At 37.8% G+C, this 21,309-nt stretch overlaps 1 protein-coding gene across 2 annotated transcripts in view; it reads right to left on the reverse strand.

Moving 5' to 3' along the window:
• The window catches only part of CDH13 (cadherin 13), a 518,101-nt gene that overhangs the window by 56,883 nt on the left and 439,909 nt on the right, over positions 1-21,309 (reverse strand). For both annotated transcript variants that reach the window (XM_026856742.1, XM_026856741.1), the window contains exons 9-10: positions 7,762-7,944; positions 6,542-6,795 (exon numbers count right to left, since the gene is read on the reverse strand). In XM_026856742.1, the coding sequence (XP_026712543.1) occupies positions 6,542-6,795; positions 7,762-7,944 (437 nt within the window). The remainder of the gene's footprint in view (positions 1-6,541; positions 6,796-7,761; positions 7,945-21,309) is intronic.

A 21,309-nucleotide genomic window follows, 5' to 3' on the forward strand; every position in this document is an offset into this window, starting at 1 on the left:
GGGGGGGGGGGGGGGGGGGAAAGAATTTTGTTTATTTTTCAATAAACAAAAAGTGGAGGTCAGTTTGGTCAAACACTAAGAAAAAAAAATAAATCACCTTTTCATCAATTTTTCCCTTCAGATATGATGACAGTAACATATATATGTCACAGTGATTACCTATACAGAGAGTATTAACACATTCAAGAAACAGTTTCAGTACAAAGAGTGTTGTTGGCGTGGTGAGTATCTGCAATTATAGGTGGTAGTTGTATAGCTGGAGGGAATTGGCCAAGCTTGTTCTTTCAGAAGTGAATAAATCTCGCTTTTTTGGGCACTGCTTGCTGGATACCCCAATACACGCGGCTCTCTAGAGTTAGTGTTTCCGTGTTTCAAAATTTTGCAGGAAAGAAAGAGGAGGAAAAACTTTTTGCTTCAAGCAGATTCCCTCTCTACCTGGCTTTCCTTCTAACTTAAATAAGAGAAAGGAACAGAAAAACAAAGTGCACTGTCCAATATACAGCAACTTCAGATCTAGAGATGAGCTACAAATTCCCAACGGCTGGGTTCAGGCAGGCCATAAATAAAACTGCAGAGCCAACTCGAGATGCTCTTGGGTGTAACTTACAGTGAAAAACTCTGGTGCTGCATGCTGAGAGATGGCTCAGCCATTCATTTATAACAATAGAACTATTCTTCTGTCTGCACAAGGAAAACAAATCTCCTGTTGTTAGGAATCAAAGACAAGTCCTTCAGACTCTAGGAGACATATTTAACAATGACTAAGTGTGCTACTTCATAAGCATTCACTCTTTAAGACTTTCTATCCCCCTCTCATTATATAGTGCTTCTGTAAGTGATTGTAGCGTATCCCAAAAAGCAAGTTTATTGACCTCCACCTGCAACAAAAGTGCTTTAAAAAGGCTTGATGTGCAACAAAGTATGCAAAATTGATCCCTTAAGTGTTTGTGAGGAATGTGATTTGAAGCCTCATCCTTGTTCAGGGGGAGTCCAGGATCTCTGAAAAAAATCCTGGCAAGAGACATGAAAAAGGCTTTTTGAATTGTCTTTGCAATTCACGGCTTATATAATCACTGCACGTAAGGGTGGTGATTGGCAGCAAAGAGAAGTAGAAGAAGTAAACTTGCTTTTTTTCCAGTGAATTCTCCTTAGTTTTCTCAAGTATTTGAGATTTTGAAGAAAATCACTGAACCATAAATCCCACTTCCGTGTATTTTCTGCACTATTTTACAGAATTTTAGGCAGTCACGTCTTTTTTTTTTTGACAATGAGTTTGCAGATCATGGTTGCCACCAATAAAAGTTTGGAACATTTCCACTGACTTCCACCAACTCCATGGGGACTGACCCCAAAGCTATGATGATGTAATCTAAAGCAAAATGTGGCCCAGCAGCAAAAGTTCCCATTCCCAAAGTCAATGGCCAGTCCATTGTCCAATGGCTCTTGGTGAAATGACAAATAAACAAGCACGATTGCTTTTAATTTAGAGTCTGTTATGTTCAGCCTTATCATCCCCATGGACTGATGTCTTAGTCTGTATTATAGAAAAAGGCACTTTAAAGACAAAGAGAGTCTATCCACCTTTCAGACAGACCGGTAGCTCTTATTTGGAAATGATGACAATAATAAATATGACTCTGCTCCCATTTCCAGACTAACAGAGCTATCAAACACACAGCCAGTGCAATGGCCGTGCTGGAGCAGTCGAACACCCAGGCTGTGGGTTAACAGCTGGATGATGATGGGTAGCTGGACCCATCACAGGCTATTCTAATCTGAAATGATTAATCTCAAACAAATGAAGTTTTGCTGGTTTCATATCTGTGTAGTTCCACAAATGATATGGTGATATGAGGAGTCCAGAATCAAATAAAAGGGTATCAACTTCCAACCAAAAAATTGGCTTTCAAATTTCTACAGTTGAGACTTCACCACTAAGACAATGTATGTACCTATGATTCCAGAAGCCACTTCTACTACGTGGGGTCAGCTGGATTCAGGTGCAGATAAAAAAATTACACAAACATTATCTATCTATCTATCTATCTATCTATCTATCTATCTATCTATCTATCTAATCTATATATATCTTATTTACATATATTGCTTCAGATATTTTTGGCAGTCTTTCATATTCCCATAAATCTAGCTGCAGTTTGGGTTCCATCTCTAAGTTCTACAGCTTCAAATACTGCGTTTTAATTCTGCTTAATGAATTAGATATGCTTTAGAGCTATAATAAACTTTTCCTGTGAAGATATTTCTGAAGAATTGAGTCACATTGCTTACTGAGAATAAATACTGCAATAATATATTCGCATAAATAATTTAAAATCCAAGAGCACGGTAGGTAATAAAAATATATTGCCATGATAAGCCATGAAACCAGCGAACAACGTTGCTTTAATTAAAAATTACAAATACACTGCGGTAAACAACTTATTTACACGTAGTTGAAAGTCTAACTATTGAATAGCCTGGACTTGTTGAATCTGAAAAAGGGAAAAATACTGAAACGAATCACTTCACACAGACAAATATTGAGGACCGTAACTGTGTTTAATTAAGATCTACTGTTAATAATAGATTTCAGAGAGTGAGGTTCTTCTTTTAATTTCCCAAGGTAGAAAATGTTATTAAATTTGGCCTTTAACTTCTCATTGACATGTACACTTGAAACTTCTGATTAAAATTTCAGAGGTTGTGAAGAAGCACCCAAAATTAAACTCTTAAATCTGGCACAAAAATAACAATGATCCCTGATTAAGAAATCAAATTTCAGAAACTTCATTACTGTTCTATTAATAAATTGTTGGGTTATAATTAAAATGGGGCCTGTTGGATTTCTTTTTTTTTTTTTTTTTTTTTTACTTTCAAATTAAAAAAAAAAAAAAAAATTAGGTTAATGAATCTAAGAAATGTGATCCAATTTGAACAGGTCCCTTTTCTTCCTGGGAGTGACCACAGCAGAACGAACATTATTTTCCACTCGCAGGTATGTGTTCAGGAAAAAACACTGGTTCTGTCTGCTCCTTCCTTTCTACGACATCCACAGTCCGAAGCTCACTATACTCATTGCAGACGTCTCGTAGGAAATCACAGATCTGGGTATTGTTGTGAAATGACAGTGTTAACCTAGTTTTAAACTGGTGTAATGTAGAGTAAGATTAAACTTGATCCCTACATTATTTAGCTGGTGAATACGAGCATGAGGTTCTTGTTTGCAGGATGACGTTTCTACCTCTAGCTTGAGTTTCTTTGAAATGTTAACATCAGTAGATCAGAGAATAGCTGACACCGCGAAAGTTCACTGCTAATCGCGTGCAGACAAATAGCTAGAGCACAAGGTACGTGCTTTTGAGTCTTACAAACACTTGGAGTCATATTTTTTTTTCAGTGTAATACATTTTTGCCAGGTTGTTTGAGCTTTTAAATTAAATTCTTTCTCAGTCTGCAAAAACACTTCAAGCTGAAGAAAGAAAATTGCTACAAAAGTACAGCTGTCTTCAGGAATTTTTACAAAGTAAGGCACGGTTTTCAAAGAGATAAGTAATTTGAATCTGATTCAGATATGCAATGTTCAAAGAATAAATTCAATCTAGATGTGGACAATGGCACAAAAGGTTTCTATACGCTATTCATGGTTCTTGAAATGCACCTATGATGTTACATCTAGTAAAGTAACTAAATTTCCCGATTACAAATAATCAGCAGCCCCTCCTACACATTTTATATAGAAAATTAACTAAAACCATACCTGCAGTTAGATATATCTCAGCTGTTACAGGTTGAAAATAAAAGAAAGTAACATTACTAATTCTCTGTTCTTCTGCATGCATCCATCTGCATATTTTGAACAGGTATAGATATACTTTGTAGGGGGTGATGTCCGCTGTTCACCCAGCACACACAATACAAATTTGGTATCATTGCTGCTTGCAGACACAAAACTTCCTTGTGGTCATCGACTTTTAGTGTAGTATCTTGTTTAAAAGTCTGTATTGTGCCTGCTTGGTCTTTATTTTATGAGTATATTCATCATAAGGACTCTGATGACAGAATTTATAGCTGCGTAGTCTGCGAACCATGCAGTCTGGTATGCATTCTCCATGAAAGTCCTGGACCTAGGGCCCAAACTCTAAGCACACACCTGCCCGTAGGAACTTACGAGAAAACGTTTTGGCCAAACCCAAACTAATGAGTAGCTTTGGCCTTTTTGCATGCAATTTTACGCTATCCTTAATTGCAGATGCTCTTCGCAAATACTACAGTCTTCCTTTTTCACTGCTAGTATCTATGTGTTGCAGTAATATCTGTCAGTATTAAAAGCATCTTTTAAAAATGCTGTTTTACGCTTTCCTGTTATTTTAGCAAAAGGACATACAGGTAGTCACGTTAGCTTTTCCTGAATCATTCCCCCATTTCCCAGATTTTCATTACATTTGCATTAATTTCTAATTTATACAGCCACTTCCTTTGACATAGTTTCCGTATATTACCACGCTTCATTCCCAACCTAATCTAGCTTATTGTTGCTCTTCTTTTCTGCACACACAGCATAAGAAAAGAAAGATCATGCTTTCAGCTAAAAACCTTCTGGGTTTTGGCCATGCAGATTGTGGGAAAACTTCTGGGAGAACTCTATTCAGATCATGAGCTAGTTAGAGTGAAGATTTGAGAGTTCCTTTGCAGGCAGTTGCGAGATGTGGTGAACTGCAGAATGTGTTTATATTACTTATCTGGTTATACACAATACTTAAGGCTCACTCCAAGTTTTCAGTGACTCATTACTTTGTCCTATAATTTCAGTGTCAATGTAGTTAGGAGAAATTCAGCAAAATCTGTAGGTTAAGGGGAAAAAATTCAGATGATAATTTCTGGATTGTTGGTTTTGATAACCAGATCCTTATGTTTTCTTGTCTTTTCTCTTTCAGTCTCACAAAATCAACTGCTACATTAATTAAAATTATTTGTCTTATTTCCAATGAAAATACATAAAGTTATGGAGAACTTCAACAATTAAGTTCCTCAATATGAGTCCCAATCCCAAAGGGAGTAAATACCTTTTCCCTACACAAGCCAGGTTCTGAGTAACGCTGCTGAGGGTCATACTGCTGTATCTGACAAGCAATAGACATTCCCTAGTTCTTCCATCCATAGACACAGATTTGTGTGACCACAGTAAATGAAATGAGGACTCTTTAGAGCAAAAACTAAAATTAAGCATGAAAATGCATTCTGTAAATAAGTTTAGAAAACAAGGTAATGACATGTGCTAAGAATCGTTCTTCAGATAAATTAATATTTCAATGGCAGAACTCAAAGGTGTATCTGATGGAGAAAAACCGAAATATTTGTACTCTATCAACTACGTGGTTTTGAGGTGATGCAGAGAATTGAAACTTTTAGTTATCTGCCTTGCCTTTTCCTTCCTTCCTTGGAGATGAGCACATTCACCTGCTTAAATTCACCTTCTCATCATTTGAATCCAAGGCCGGCAGTGCGGTTCCTTGCAATGGCATCCTCCCGACATTTGTTACTGACAGAAAACATCTTCAAGATCAGCAGCTTTCTTTTTTTGTAGAACAGTACATATGTCAAACCTTCTTTAAGAAGTGCACAATCACTGCTAAATAACCCTGAGATAGCAGAGAAATCTATGTTTATGGTACAGATTGAGAGTGCACACTGTTCAGGTAAAGCTTTGAAGCCGTTCTCACAAAGATATTTATGCCCTTTTATGTACACTGATAACTAGGGGAAATTAGACTTGCAAGTAAGAACAGAAAATTAAATACAGATGTAGAATTCTGCAATTCTTAAGTGCTGAGACAAGCTGCCTGGAAAGTCAATTTAGTATTAGAAAAGGAAACATTTGGATCTTTCAACAAATCTAAAAACAAAAGATCCAGGTGGATCAAAATATAAGATGATGGCACCACTTAACACCAATGTTTGTTCCTTGTGACATGGCACACGTGTGTGGGATTGTATAATCATAGCACAGAAATAATAATTTACTTTCAACTATCTGGGCAAGGCCAAGTCTTAGCTTACTGTAGCTACAGTGTTTCCCTGGGAAACTACTTTTTTCAGCCCTTCAACATGGGTGTAGGGTCATTATTTCACTGAGGGACATTATAATAAATGATCATAAACAAACTTAAACCATATGTAGAACAGATAAATTTCTATACACATTTTAAATTTTTACACGTTTTCTCTGCCTCATTAAGGAAACAAGCAGGTTAAAAATAATTTTGAAACACTATGCAAAGCCATGTCTATTGCTCATAGCAGTCAATTGTTCTACTGCAGTAATCTCATAGCCTGGAAAACTACTGTCCCCTCTCTAATGCAGTTTTTTGTTTTCATCATACTGAATCTCTTCACTGCAGGAAAAAAAAAAAAAAAAATTGCCACTTCTTATTAGGTAGAGCCCAAAGAACTTTAATTTAATTCTGTACTGGCAGGCAAACTCTCAGGCACAAAAGACAGGCTCACTTTCTGACGGATGACAATTAGAAGGTACTGCACTCACCTGATAGTCTGATGTTGCAAAGTATCCGGATCCGTGGCATTTACTGTCAGCACAACACTGCCAATAGGGATGTTTTCTTCTTTTGTCACCGTCATTGGGTTTGGGTGGAAAACTGGGCCTTCATTCACATCCTCAACAGTGATCTGAACTGTTGCCGTGGAACTGGGACCATAGGCTATGTCTGGAATCAGCGGGTCTTCGTTTTCTACTTTGATCAGCAGCGTGTGAAACGCCGAAATCTCGTAGTCTAAAGGCTGTAAAACATGTCATAAAGTCAGAGTGCAAGGTGCAAAGACAGTACTTAACACCTTTTTCCTTGTACCCCACTGCAAACTTGCAGAAGACAGAACTAGCCAGAAAGGGACAATAGCATTCATTGCATCTGCCACTGGGTCAGAGCTGAGCATTAGACACAGTGGTAGTTATAAACTGCGTTAAAGATAATGAACCTAATGGACTTAATGAAAGATGGAGATGTCCCTCTATCCAAGAGCGTGTATTCTTTTGCCATACCTCATACATATAATTTTATTCTCATATATACATGGTTATTTGTGAGGTAATATGCATTTAGCAAACAAATCAGTCATACTTAGTAGCTACTTAGCATAAGTAACATAAGGCTATTTTCTCAGTTTATACCTTGAAATCAAAAGTGCCACTAGGAAAATATAGACCGTTTGTCTTAAGAATTGAAAATGCCTCTTCAGAAGTCAGAGAAGATTATGGTACAGGCAGCAATCAGGGCTATCTTCTCTTTTTTAAAGTGTGAGATATAGGATTATCTTCATGTGAAGACAGGCAATAAATTTTTTCATAAGACTTTAGAAATGCAGGACCAAAGATGGCTCTTCAGTTCAGTCTGAAGCCACGTCCCTTGCTTCCCTGGTATTTTCATCTGTGTTCTCTAACCATGAACAAAATGTGACTCTTGAATTCTAATTGTACCCGCAGTCACAAACAAAACTTTGTTATAAAAGTCTCACTATTAATTGTGATGCTTACTGCACAACTAGTTGTTATTTAAGTACAACAGTATTATAGTTAGCAGCAGGTTCTGTGGCTAAAGAAGTAAGGTTACTGCGACAGAAGAAGGGGTTGTACATTTTGTTTGGACAAGGACCGGTAGCCGATTCTATTTTTGAGTAACTTCTTATGCAATAAATCCACTGGGTGGACCTTAGAGTAAACGATACAATACAACAGCAAGTTGTTCTTACTTTGACAACAGAGAGCATTCCCTCATTAGTCTGGGGATTGGTGTGGATTTCAAAACTCTGCCCTGGATTTCCATTAATGATGGTGTAGACAGCTCTCCATGCTCCGGTTGCTGGGTCATCTCGGTCACCAACGGTTAAGTTTACTATTACACCCGTGACTCCCTCCTTTACTGTGGCTTGAAACTAGGAAAAAAAAAACCCAAAAAAACATAAGAGGAAACTGTTACTATTTTCAGTTAATGACCACACACACATATGAATTATCCAAGTCAGCATTAATTATTTACCACAACAGGAGAAAGATGTAATCCTTGACTGAAACTGAATGTTATAGGCTCTAAATAATACATTTTCACTCATGAAATATAAGGTAGTGCATTACAGCTGCTCTCCATTTAATAGACGGCAGACAAGCAGCAGTGTGATAGGAATCGAGCTTCGGAAGATTCTGATCACAAGACGACGGTTCCTCTTGTATAAGTGGAAAAGTGAATCCTGAAAATACATACAGTGCTGCATGGGTGTACATGCTATCGGAACCAGAACTATACTCCTAGCTACGCAGAAGAGGAAGTGGACTAATACAGCCCATTTTTGCCCTGAAATGTACATATTCAAAATAATCCAATCTTGCATTTCAGACGAGGAAATTACCCCACCCATATTGATTTTTCACTATACTGTTATCAATACATAAACCATTTTTCACAAAAAAGCGCTCCCATACCATTTTTCGGAGGGGTTGCTCTAAAAGACTCAAAAATAATTGATCCTCACGCTACCACTTTGTCTACATAACTAAAAGTCGGTGCTACTTTCCTTTTTTCAGTGGACGAATTTTTTATGACCTTGTGAAGTTTGTTGCACCGCTGTACTATTCAGCAAGCCAAGCCTTATGAGAAAATTCTAATTTACTATCCAGACAAACAGTGTATAACATCATTCTTATTTATGTAGGAAAAACATTAAGCAAGCTGATGGAAAAGCTTGTAAGGGTCAGACTTAATAATACTCCTCACCTTTCAAGTACTTGAAGCTGACGTGCTAAAAGCACTGTATGTAAGAGTGATAAGATAATACCTGCTTTATAGGTGGATAAACTAGAATGATAACATATCTAATCCTGAGAAGTGCTGAACATCAGCAGTAGCATTATAGATCATTAGGAAATCTTAACTTTTCTAGGGATTAAGCCTTTAAAAGTCCAAAATTACAAATTTTAATGACACAAATAGGCTTTGCTGTACGTGCACTGCTTAAAAGCTACATCGTCAGTGACAATATATCACTCAAGGGCAAAAATCACCCAAGTGGCTTCGAGACCTGAATAGACTAAATACCTTTTGCTCTGTCTTACAGACCACATGAAGTCATAACACTGCAGAAGATTTTGTGAGAATACTGAGTCCAGAAAATGGCACTTTATTAATATATAGATTTCACAGTCTGGATAAATACTAGGTAAAATGGATTTCCTCATAATAAAATACAGAGGAGAGGATTTTGCCTTCTGTGTTATCTTTTTAAAAATTTCTTCCAATACATTTGACTTATGTTTCCAAAGCCTTTTTCAATTTAGCTGTATAATTTGAGTGCATGCATTCTGTCCAAGCTTTCCAGCCTCAAACCTGATTTTGTAAAAGGATGACATTAATGATTGGCTATTTCTATCTTCTTTGGTATATTTAACAAAGGATTTAAAGATTATTTTTATTTTGATAGTTAATATGTATCAGGTTGTGATTGAGCTTTGTTTCAGACAGATCATTAAGCTCATTTGCAGTTTAATTAACTCTAAATGATAATATAACAATATTTTCACTTGCTTTGAAACAAATCAAAAGAAAAGCTCTACTAAGAATCTCAGAAATAACAGAGGAACGATTACCAAGATTGTATTTCTTCCTGCTCAGCAAAGTGCTGTCACTGGAAAGCACACTTGGATACCTCTTATTCTAATTGAAAATTAAGTGATTAGCCTGATTGATATTTTTGTATTATTTCATATTGTCTCAGCTTGAGCATGTATAAAATGAGACATCAGAACCATAAGGGCCAGAATTTTTCCGAACGATTGTTCAGTACCAAACAATTCCTATTTTGCTATGTAAAGAGGTGATTAGACTTCAGGGAACATAATCTTAAAGCATCTAACCCTTAGATTTGACTGGGAATCGGGTCCTAATTCATATTGATCTGTCTGAAGAATCTTTTCCTTAATCCACTAGACTGATTCAATTAATTGTTCAATACTCCCTGGATCACCTTGGGAACAGTGAGACCTGTTAGGGTAAAATATTTAAATATCTGGCTTTTTTATCCAGATACATAACTGCAAAACCAGTGAGATAAATTTATTATGCTTACCCCACCAGTGCCAGGCTATGATGGAAAAGGTTGCCTTGATGTGCCAGCTAGTTCAAAAAATATTGAATGTCAGTTTAAAGATATCTAATTCAAGGATATCTCAGCTGGGGCTGGCTTTCTTCTGCATTCCTGTTTTCTCCTTATTTAGGAAGGGCTCTCAGTACCTTCAGCTGAAGTGAGTTGTTAGTGAAGAAAGGGCACACAGACTTGCTGGGGGCATAAACCTGCAGCTTCTGACACCTGCAGGTCAAGGAAATGACAACGTCTACAAGCAAAGGCTGTGCCAAGCCAAATAATTTCAAGTGTAGTGATACACTTACCCCTAGCATTCTTTGCAGTTTAGAAATGACCACATAGGCACAGAGGGTATTTGAAGCTGTCTGGAACATTAAGAGTAAAATCCGTTCAAGATGGATGAAAAAGCCGAATGATCAAATCACAGAAGTTGTCACATGGGTCTACTCTAAATTTATAATGTGAAAAGCGTAATAAATCACAGATATGTGATTGCAGAAGACAAATATCTACTGCGAAATAGAGAGGTCCAGAAAAATATAGTGTGTATTATCTAGAAGGTGAACTCTTTTGCCTGTTCAGCCACCTTCATATAAAGAATAGATTTCCTAGTGTTTAGAAAAATCTGTTACATGAACACTAGATCCTTTTAAAAAACAAAAGAAAATTTTAAAACTATGAAAGGACAAAAATAGGAATTAGATTTGGAAATAGAGAAAAAAATAACCACAGGTTCATCATATTTCAAAATGAAAGGTTTACATTCTCAAAGCATGGTGCTTAACCGGGAGAATCTGATCCAGCGCTCTACAATAAAACCCCATAGTGACTAACACTAATAACTGGATCACAAGTTAATTGATTTCACTCTTTTTAAATATCTGCACATCCCCTAAGCACCACTATAAATTAAGAATAAAATAGATGAGTTCAGTACTTTATTTAAAACTGTTATCTTCTGGACCCATATTAAAAATAATAACGTGGAAGGCAAATACCTTGGGCCAGAGCTGCACTTGGCTGGAAGGATCTATGTTTGTTTACTGCTGAGCATTTGAACATGTAAGGTTGACTTGCTCTGTGGAGGGATATGTCATTTTGTCATTTATTGTGCTTATCGTGCATACAGCTTACCAATTTTAGTAATTCTGTCATATTTAGAGTTTCATAAACATAGGGAAAAAAAAGGACCCGATTCCCCTTTTTCTGCAGTCAAAAGCCTATGAGAAAATGCAGAAAGACAGACAACAGACTGATAGCAACTTAGAAACAATGAGTGAACAGCAGTCAGCAGGCTACACTTAATCATCAGGTTTTGGTAGACAAATGAGACTATTAACAAATAACTGAGAGACATCAAGGAAATATAATGATTGATATTGATGAAGAGCTCCTCCAAGAGTGTGAGGGTAGCGTGTGAGGAAGCACAAATAGACCTGAAATGTAATGAGTGAGCAATGTTTGCTGTCTTGATGGACTGATGGGAAGTAGATATCGACCATTGGACGTTCTTGTGAGATATCACAAAGATGGTTCCACTGGGCATGGAGGTTCCTGAGTGTAAAAACAGGCAGCTTGTATTTCTTACAACAAAGGAGTCAGTAAAGGGATAGCAAGGAGATGAGTAACATTCAAAACAACTGTGTTAGAATACAGCCTACGTAACAGCACCCAGGGTAGCTCTGAGCAGAAGAGATAATCTCAGTTCAGCAGACAAACTCTATTTCTCCTTTCCCTGGATCTTGCAAGCCTGCTCCAAACTATGTGCAAAGCTTGAGAAGATAAAATGAAAAATTATGGTTCCAAGCTGGTGGGAATTTTATCTTACCGAGTAGAGGAAATTCACGATGGCAGCTATCTACTGAGAATAATTAGGCCTGCATCAAAGGCTAGCTAAAGGGAGAAGTCAAGTGGGGAAACAAACAAATTGAACCACAGCTTAATTTTAGTAGCTGTTGCCTGGCAGAGCCAGGATATAATATAACACTGAGCCAAATCCTCCTCCACGCTGAGTCCTATGGCGAACTGGTGGGACACTACGGCGACAGCTCCTCTCGCTGAACAGCAAAACAGCTCGGTATGGGCTACAGGAAAAAACAATCTTGTCAGAGTTCCACCACAGGGCGGATACATGAAAAGATCACTTTGTCAAATATTATCACCCAGGATTCCAGGCACTAACCCCATCTCAGACTGAAACGAAACTGGAAATGGTACCTAACCTGTATGAAAATTGGATGCTTATCTGAGAGCCTTCTTTAAAGCTTCTGCAGGAAGTGAGATCTTATTTAGCGGCTTCTCAGAGCACAGAGGAACAGATGAACTTAACTGCATCAGAATCACCTGAATATCTGCTGTCCAGCAACAGCATGAGCATGCAGCAATAACCTTCGTACCTTTATGAAGCCACCAAAACACTCTCAGAGTGGGGTCCTGAAATACCCAAATTAAAAAGCTGCCACAAGCAACAAACGCAGTGCAAGGTAAACGTGTCTGGGGTTGGTGATTGCTACCCCATGGCTCATTAAGATTCTGCATGCTGTAATTCCCAGTCAAGAACAAACAAATTAAAACTGCATGTCAGTTCGCATTTATCAGGCGATATTCCAGTTGAAGGTATTCTGTGCTACTGTCATATGGTTTGTTTCCTCATCTATATATCGTAAAAGATGAAAAATAATGGCATATAGTAATTCACACGTCTCTATTAGAAATTCTCCAGGGAAATGGTATTATTGTATTTGTCCTCCACTGAAGTCCACTGCTTTTGCAACCATATTTTGTTTATCTGCTTTCTTGAAAACATGAAGACAAGCTTATACAGTCTCTTGCAATCTGCTTGCTCTTTATGTCTTTCACTTTTCAGCCATTCAGTATGTGCACTTGACTGGCCAGTGTCTATTTGTTAAGGAAACAATGTATTTTCCATAGCTCTGTATCTGGAATGTCTCCAAGAAAAAAAAAAGATTTTTCAGAATGATCACAAAAGTTTGCATTCTCAAGCAGTCAGGAATGAGAATCTCATAAATGTCAGTAACGGATATTTCTTGTGGAATTCCCTGGGACACAAAGCCCAGCTTGCCAGTTACCAATGGACCAAGTAATCTGGTGCTTGGAGCTCATCAGGCTTCATCAGCTAAGCAGGTGAAGTACTAGGTGGAAATATTCAGCGTAACATTTGTGCATTGAACAAGGTGATACTGATGATTCTTCAGTCACCTCTCATCTCAGCACAATGACCAAACGTGCTGGTCTGTTATCGCAGGCCCTTGGCAGGCTGAAAAACAGAGGACCTGACCAACTGCCGGTTATACTGAACTCTTTATATGAGCAATTTAATTGCCAATTTTGTGGTCAGGGCAAATTGTAACTTGGTATTACATTCTCCCTAATCTCTTCTACAGATTTTGAAGGTATATTCCCTCTTAAAACTGTGCATAGCCTTTACTATAGGGACACAAATAGCTGCTGTATTTCACTACAGAGATAGCTGTATTAAGGTAATGGATTAAGTTGGTGTAAGCTGTACACAAAGGAACATATGAAGCATTTTGGAAGCCATTTAGCTGAAAGACACTCTGTAAATATAAAGCATTATCGTAGCATGACAAGGATTTGACGGTGTAAACTAGATGCAAAACACAAATTAAAGCTATGAGTCACCTGAACAGTCTTTAGTAATTTTCATTGTCTTACTGCCATAATGCTGGCTCATAGGCACTATATTATCTCTTAACTTAAAGTGTTTCTTTCAGCTTATTCTATATCTTTTTCTAAGTACATAATATACTTTCGTCTCCCTAGTGAAATTACAGAAAGAATTCAATTGTAGCTTAGAAAAAAATCTTTCTGAATATATGAAATTGACCATAATCATTTTGGATGCATTTTCACTTTTTACTTTTGAATGATTTTCACAGGCTATGCATTGTAAATGCCTTGTGATCTTTCAAGGCACACACCAGTTACTTTACAGAATAAAAGTACTGCTCAATAATGAAAGACTGAATGAATAATTTTGCCTACTCTATGCTGCAGCCTGCAAGAACAGCAACAAATCCAAAAGATTAATTAGCTAAATGGACGGCCAAAGATTAAATCCTGCTCTCTGTAACGTGACTACAATTTCCGTAGGCTCTATACTTTTGTGCCTTTTTATTGAAAAACCCATAGATGCTTAATATCACCGATATTAATCATGGATGATCAAAAAAAGGCAAGTTTCAACATGACTTTATTTTTGGTTTGCTGCTCATTAGTCTGCTTGGAAATTACTACTAAGGAGTACTAGCAATGCAACAAACAAAGAAACAAGAAAGTATTCCTCAGGCTGTTTCCCCATGCTCCAAGTCCCTCTGTGAGCGGTTCTCCATTGTGACAAAGCCAAGCTATCTCTGGGATTCAGTGGGACAACTTCAAGAACTCTTTAGGTATTAGGATCCATGGTTGAGTGGGGCAGGCACCAAATGCAAAACCAACAGGGTAAAATGGATGGATGGATGGATGGATGGATGGATGGATGGATGGATGGATGGATGGATGGATGGATGGATGACCTACTGGGCACCACACGAGTTGCCTGTGAAGTTGCCAGAGTGCCAATGTGAAGAGTCCTTCCATCCCTCTTGCAGACATCATAAGTCTTAAAAAACTTTGAGGATCTACAGAGTAAGATCCTCTAAAATTAATAAATGCATTTAAAGATCTTTCCTTTCTGCTTCTTTCTCACAGCAGCACTGGAACCCCATTCAGAGCCGATGTTGTATTCCTATCCTCTCATTTATGTGCTTGCAGAAGACTGAAGAGCCATTCAGAGACTGTAAATAAGTGATAATGAAGGATACTTGAAAATAACCACTTTTTAAAAAACAATTGTGAAGAACTTTGTTTACATTTGACTTTGCCTCTTTCTCAGCCCAGCTCATGGCCTCACTGAGTGAAGGCAAAAAGATAATTCTATCATGTATTAATCATATGTTGAATGCCTGCTTCAAAGCCTGTTACCTCCAGGGTGCACATCAAATGTAGCACAGTTGTCTGAAGATTCAGAAGGAAGACCAACATACTCTCTTTTTTTTTTTTTCCGGAATATATAAATTTTAAAAAGGATTCATTCTTCTTTTCACTTTTCCACCTAGAAATGCAAAGTGTGTTCAACTATTTCTAGAATAAATCAAGTACCCACAAACACAACGGGCACTTCTAGAATGATGGTTGCATCACAGAAAAACAAATACTCTTTCTTCAGGTGGACAGAGGTCAGCAAAAGGTCACTGTAATATTTACTACACTTAAGGTACGTTTGAGAAAAACTCAAAGAAATAATGATGTTATTTTCTTATTTATCAAAAAATTCTTTCCCCTCAGGTAGAAGAAACCTTATGTTTAAAACAACAGCATCATAGAAAATGATGATCTGACCAAGCCTGAAAGAGCAGACTACACCTATTCACCTGTTACAGCATCGGCGTTGCCTAGGGACCAGGGAGATACCTTCTTTTCGCATTTATGAGACCACTTGTGCTGCATTCAGCCAACCCAGCTACGTATTATTTCTTCCTCGGTGCACTTCCCATCAAGAGCACTGTTAAGCCTACCTTCTTTCTAAGTTGCTGGTTGTCTTCTTTAAATAGAATGAACTTTAAATAGAATAGGCTTAGCTGGATTTTTCTTTCTTTTTCATCCACTGTATATTAGGAGCAGAAAGGTTTTACAGGCTTTTCCCGCCATCCATCCACATAGCTCCCACTTATGCTAATGATGGTCACAAGGGAAGGGAAGAAGGCCTTGTTAAATGCTCCTGTTTCATGTTTTAGCAAAGACTTCTTCTTATCCAAACCAACTTTTCTCATGCTGAAGATTCACATCTGAACATATATGGTTGAGCTTACGGATATTGCCTTATTAATAGAAAAAAGTGTGGAAACCATCTACTATCATTACAAGGAACTTACGTAAACTCTCCTATGCCACTAAGAAAGCTTCAAGTGCCAGATCCAGTTACAGTTACCCTAAGCAACAAATTCCTCTTACAGATTCCCAGATTGTCATCAGGGTTCAGAAAAGTTGTCCTCTGTACCTGTTGAAGTTGCTACCTGTACCATTTAGGCTTCTTAGTAACAGGACAGATGAATTCATTCCTTTCTGAACAGCGAAGTGGGAGATAAAAGGGGAATTTTATCATGACAGAAAAGTTGTTTTGATAGCATTAGCTGTAACATGAATATGCAGAGACCAGATAATTAACTAGAATGTCTGGAAGACTTAGAGGAATGAAGGGGGAGCTGCTCTAGTGGCTTTAGTCTCCACCCAGGTATAAGTAAATGCAAAGTGGCCTCTGTACTGATGGGGAGGGAGCTGGGCAGCGACAAGAGGTTTAGTATATCAAAACTATTCATTATTTTTAAATTTTTGTCATTAGGAAGCAGAGAAGGTATTTGCTGACTTCTCTTTGGGAAGGTAACTTCCAGGATTTCTTTTCATATGTGTATGAAAACTATATTTCAGTGCTATACAAAAGCGAACTAATGGAAGAAGTTGAAAAAAAAAAAAAGAAAAAGAAAAAGAATGCTTCATTCTAAATAAGTCAAAGAACAAAACATTCCTATATAAAATTCTAGAGGGATTTTGTTCCTCTATATAACTATTACTAGAGTTACAAATGAATGTTCTGTGGAATCCTAATTTCATGCCTTACTACATTTTTATTAACACAAATCTGTTCACTCCCCTATTCTATTGTTTGAGGACTTAGCACTGAATGATATATTCCTGAATACTTTACCAAACATGTTCTTAGAACTCACATGAGCTACAACTGCACACAGATGAAAAAATAACATGCCAAGAAATCCATTCTGACAAGCAAGGTTTATACAGGTCTTGATAGGGAGAAAGAAAAAGAAAAATAAAAAGCCCTTTAAGATGATGCTCTTATTACTCAGGAAATCATTACCTAAAACGATGTAACCTGTCTGGGACTGATTTTTCTGTGTGTTTCTCCTGCCTTACATGAACACCAAATAGCAATGCATTTATTTTTTTTTTAATGCACAGTCTAATTTAGAGAATTTTGTTACACGGTTGGCTCTTTTAAATATTTGGTCAAACATATTGAATAGTCATTTCCAGTGACTCAGCATCACTTTTGACAACTTGAAGTTGATCATAGTTTTCTGAAAAACGACCAATTCTAGATTTAAAGAACCTAAGAGATAAGAATGTTATTACATTCTTTAGCATTCAGCTCCAATGGTTATTTGTTCTCTGTTTAAAATCATGATTACCTCTCAACTGTGTATAAATAAGGAAATAATAAATTAGTCTATGAAGCTCATATATAGACACCAGCTTCATAGCAACTGTCACAATTTTTGGAACCCACTTAGTTCAAGATCGGTTTTAAAACTATGTTAAATACAATTTGATCATTAAATGATAGATGGAACTGAGTCACAATTTAACAGTATTCCTAAATAAGGAAATAATGGATTAACGTGAGGCTTTTCAAATCCTTTACACACTTTTCAGAACATCATGAAAACACTATTTTGGTACCTTAATATTGCAAGACTGTATTCTTACCAGGTTAAGAAGACAAGATGTCTTTGTAGAGAGGTGGAAATTACAATGTAAATGAGACTTTTTCCATGGCAGAATCTTTGGGCTCTTTGATAAAAAGAAAGCATATGCATCCAAATGAGAAATCTTGCTTTTTCTGCCCTGAGAGGACATTGCTTCCAAAGAAGATAGTTATTCACTGTGCCAGCTTACAGCTGATCATGACCCGTGCTGCCAACAACAGATGTTTTGACAGTGGTTAAGCTTCTTCAGATGGTCTTTGGTGAGCAGTGCCTAGAAGCACCATTTGAAGCATTCAAAGTAACTTGTATCTCTAGAATATTTTAGCAATGAATTTCATCAATTCCCCAAACTTCTGGCATTTTAGGTTGTGCCAACTGATGGGGATGAGATGCCCTAGATTTACAAGCCCCTCCAGCTGAGAGCTGTCTGAAGTTAGCCCAGTTTGAAGACTTTTTTGGAAGCAGATAAGAACCCTGCAAGGTTTCACGCTGTTCCAGTGGAGGCAGGAGGTACAGATGGAAGTTTACAGGCGGTATTATCTGCAGTGATACAGAATCTGTGTGAATTTTAAAAATGAAATCTCTAGCCAGCATTTTGTTTTCTGTGGAAAACTGGGTGGGGAAAGGAGAATTTGGGCTGAACACTCTATATTTCAATCCATCTGAACACAATAGGTATTCCAAGTCTGCCAACAAACTGATGAAGTCCACTGCATGCAGTTTCTTCTACCGTACATACATGATTTTTTCCTCAAATGATCTAGCCTACATCCTCTTTGCACAACATTCACTGAGCGGAAATATTACTGCTGTATCCAAAAGCTATGACACAAGAAGAATCATTTAGAAATCACAGACACAGGTGAACTATCATGATTCCTTTTGTGTTTTCCTCCCATAGCTGAAAGATTTTTATATCTTGAAAATCCAGGTAAGCACAGACCTCTCAATACCCTGATAGGGAACAACAAGGTCCTGGTGTCTCCAACCCTATTAGCACAGAAAATTAATTTCCCAAGATCAAGAAGAAAGAATAATAGAAATGAATGCAGCCTATTTGACCGATGACTGTGGAGTGATCTGAGCCTCTCCACATAGCTCTGTGATGGGAGGTTTCAAATGCAGTTTGAGAGGAGATCACTGGCAGCTGGGGTGGCCTGCTTTGAAAACACATGAGATTTAAACGTATATTAAGAAAACAGATTTAAGATGTATTGAGATAAACACGGGGCAACAGATATATGGTTTGGTACTGCACAGATGTGGAAAAGGTCAGGAAAAAAGCAAAGGTATGCTCAATGAGTTTACTACTTTCTGCTAAAGGGTTCCCCATCTCCATCTCCCACTACCCAGCTCCTTTTCCCAGTGCTCATTTCATCTTTTCTTGAAAGAAAAATATTTCTAATAAAGGAAAAAGAAACATTCCTTTTGTAAGCGCCCACTGTGTGCTTATTTCCTGTCTAGAATGTTGCAGAGAGAACGTTCAGGGCCCTTTCATTTTCTCACCTGTAATTTATGTTTTCCTAACCATACATTCACTGTACACACAGTCTTCTTGAACACAAACACCGCTGCAGGCTCAGCTGGGTAAGTTTTGTTGTAAATAGATACGTTTGGTCCATTTTATCAATGAGGATAAAGAACGAACTAAGGATTTTTATATATCCTGATGATGAATTCTCTCTAAGCTATTTGGAGAACATGAATGATGACAAGTTTGCTGGCAGTGCTCCTCAGTTTATGTGTCTGAGTACCAAGGATTAGGAGGGAGGTCAAGACAGGCCAAGGCACTACACTTGTGCTTTGGGCAGAAAGATGTGCCTGCGCACCGTGAAGTCTATATACAGTGAATCGAGGCTCTGAGACCTACCTTGTACGGGCTGCAGGGGTTACCTGACCACGAACAGCAAAGGTGGCCTGTCCCACTGGCACATCACAGTTACTGTGCCTGTGAAGACCATCACTGTAACGTGGTGACAGAAGGTGAGAAGCATCACGCCTAGCACAAACGCACCCCACGGTCAGTCTGGGTAGGAGCAGAAAGTCTAACGCACCTATGCATTAGAGTCACTACAGCTCGATCTTGTTGGGATATCCAGAATTCATACAATTCCTTTACCCCGGACACAGGTAATGCTGTGGTACGCTTGGAAATCCTTGAGCAGCAGCTTGAGTCCTCCAATTCCAAGCAGAACAAATTTATAATGCAAATAAAGGCAATTCCCAGGAAAAACAGGTGACACCAATAAGACAAATACACATTTGGTATTATCACTGGTTTCTATCAGAAAAGCTTTTCTACAGGGTTGAATGCTTATTAAATCAGGACATGTATGAAGAAAATTAGTTTATTAAGTAACTGTGTTATTCCTCTCTCTTAAGACTGCCTTCCCTTTTTCCATAGCAAATCTCTACATAATATGCTAATACATCTGCATCAAAATTGCCACACTGAACTCTTCCCAAGGAGAGCGAGCAAGTACACTAGCAATTAATTGGATCCTAACACACATTTCTAGATACAGATTTTTCAACTGAGCTTGCCAGTTCTAGGGGAAATCATTTTAAGGGACAATAAATAGCACTTTATTTCTATACGCAGCAGTATGATATACTGTAAGCAGCCACCCTTTCTCCCCTTGGAAGGGAGAAAAATGCTGCGCTGGCAGGTAGCTTGAAACATATACTATTTCTTGCTTCTGAGTAAGCTCATAATTAGAGTAGAAACATGAGGAACAATTTCAATGGAGCTGTAAACTCCAACAAGGGAAGGGGGGGGGAGAATCCAACCGGAGGAAAAAAAATCTATTTGAGGTTAGAACAAAATCTTTTTTAATCTAGCTAATGCTACTTTTGTGCTGATGCTGATCATTATATTTATTACTAAACTGTTGGACATTCCAAAGCGTTGACACATGACTTCACTTACCAGAAAAGCAATCACTTTTAGATATTCAGCTTGATGATTAATATGTAGATACCTGATTTTTAGTGAATTAAACCAAGTTGTATCAATTTGGTGGTCTTTAGGATTTATAATCAAACCCTGATGACATCTGATTAATGCCAGCATAGGCTCCCTGAACCTTACAATACTCTTGTTCCTTTGGAGCTCAGATCACGGCAGGCTGATTACCCCCCTGATTATCTTGAGTAACCGGGGTCACAGGTTAGCTAGCACCACAGAACACATTTAATTTAATCAATTCAGTTAGTGTAGCAGTTGGGAGAAAAATTATTCCGATTGCTGTAACAACACTGCATTAGAAAATTTGCCCAGGATTTCTGTGCTCCAACTGATGAGCATTTTTGCCTAATTTCTAATTTAATATTCTGCTGGGGTTTGCAACTTCAATTACTTGTGATATTTTCACTCATAACATCAGGGGCACTGAGCTTGGGGGGGAGGAAGGAAAACCAGAGTAAGAAGAGCTGCTCGTATTAACCTGCATAATAACCTTTTCTCACACACACACACACACACTTTCATAGCTCAGTTGTGGTTTTTCTGGTTACACACTCTAGTGGTGACTCAGAAAAGTCCTCTTGGTTCTTTCCATTTGTCTTTTTTTTTTTTTTTTTC

This window comes from Athene cunicularia, assembly GCF_003259725.1.
Source record: "Athene cunicularia isolate RWA chromosome 11 unlocalized genomic scaffold, athCun1 chr11_part1, whole genome shotgun sequence".
Lineage (NCBI taxonomy): Eukaryota > Metazoa > Chordata > Aves > Strigiformes > Strigidae > Athene > Athene cunicularia.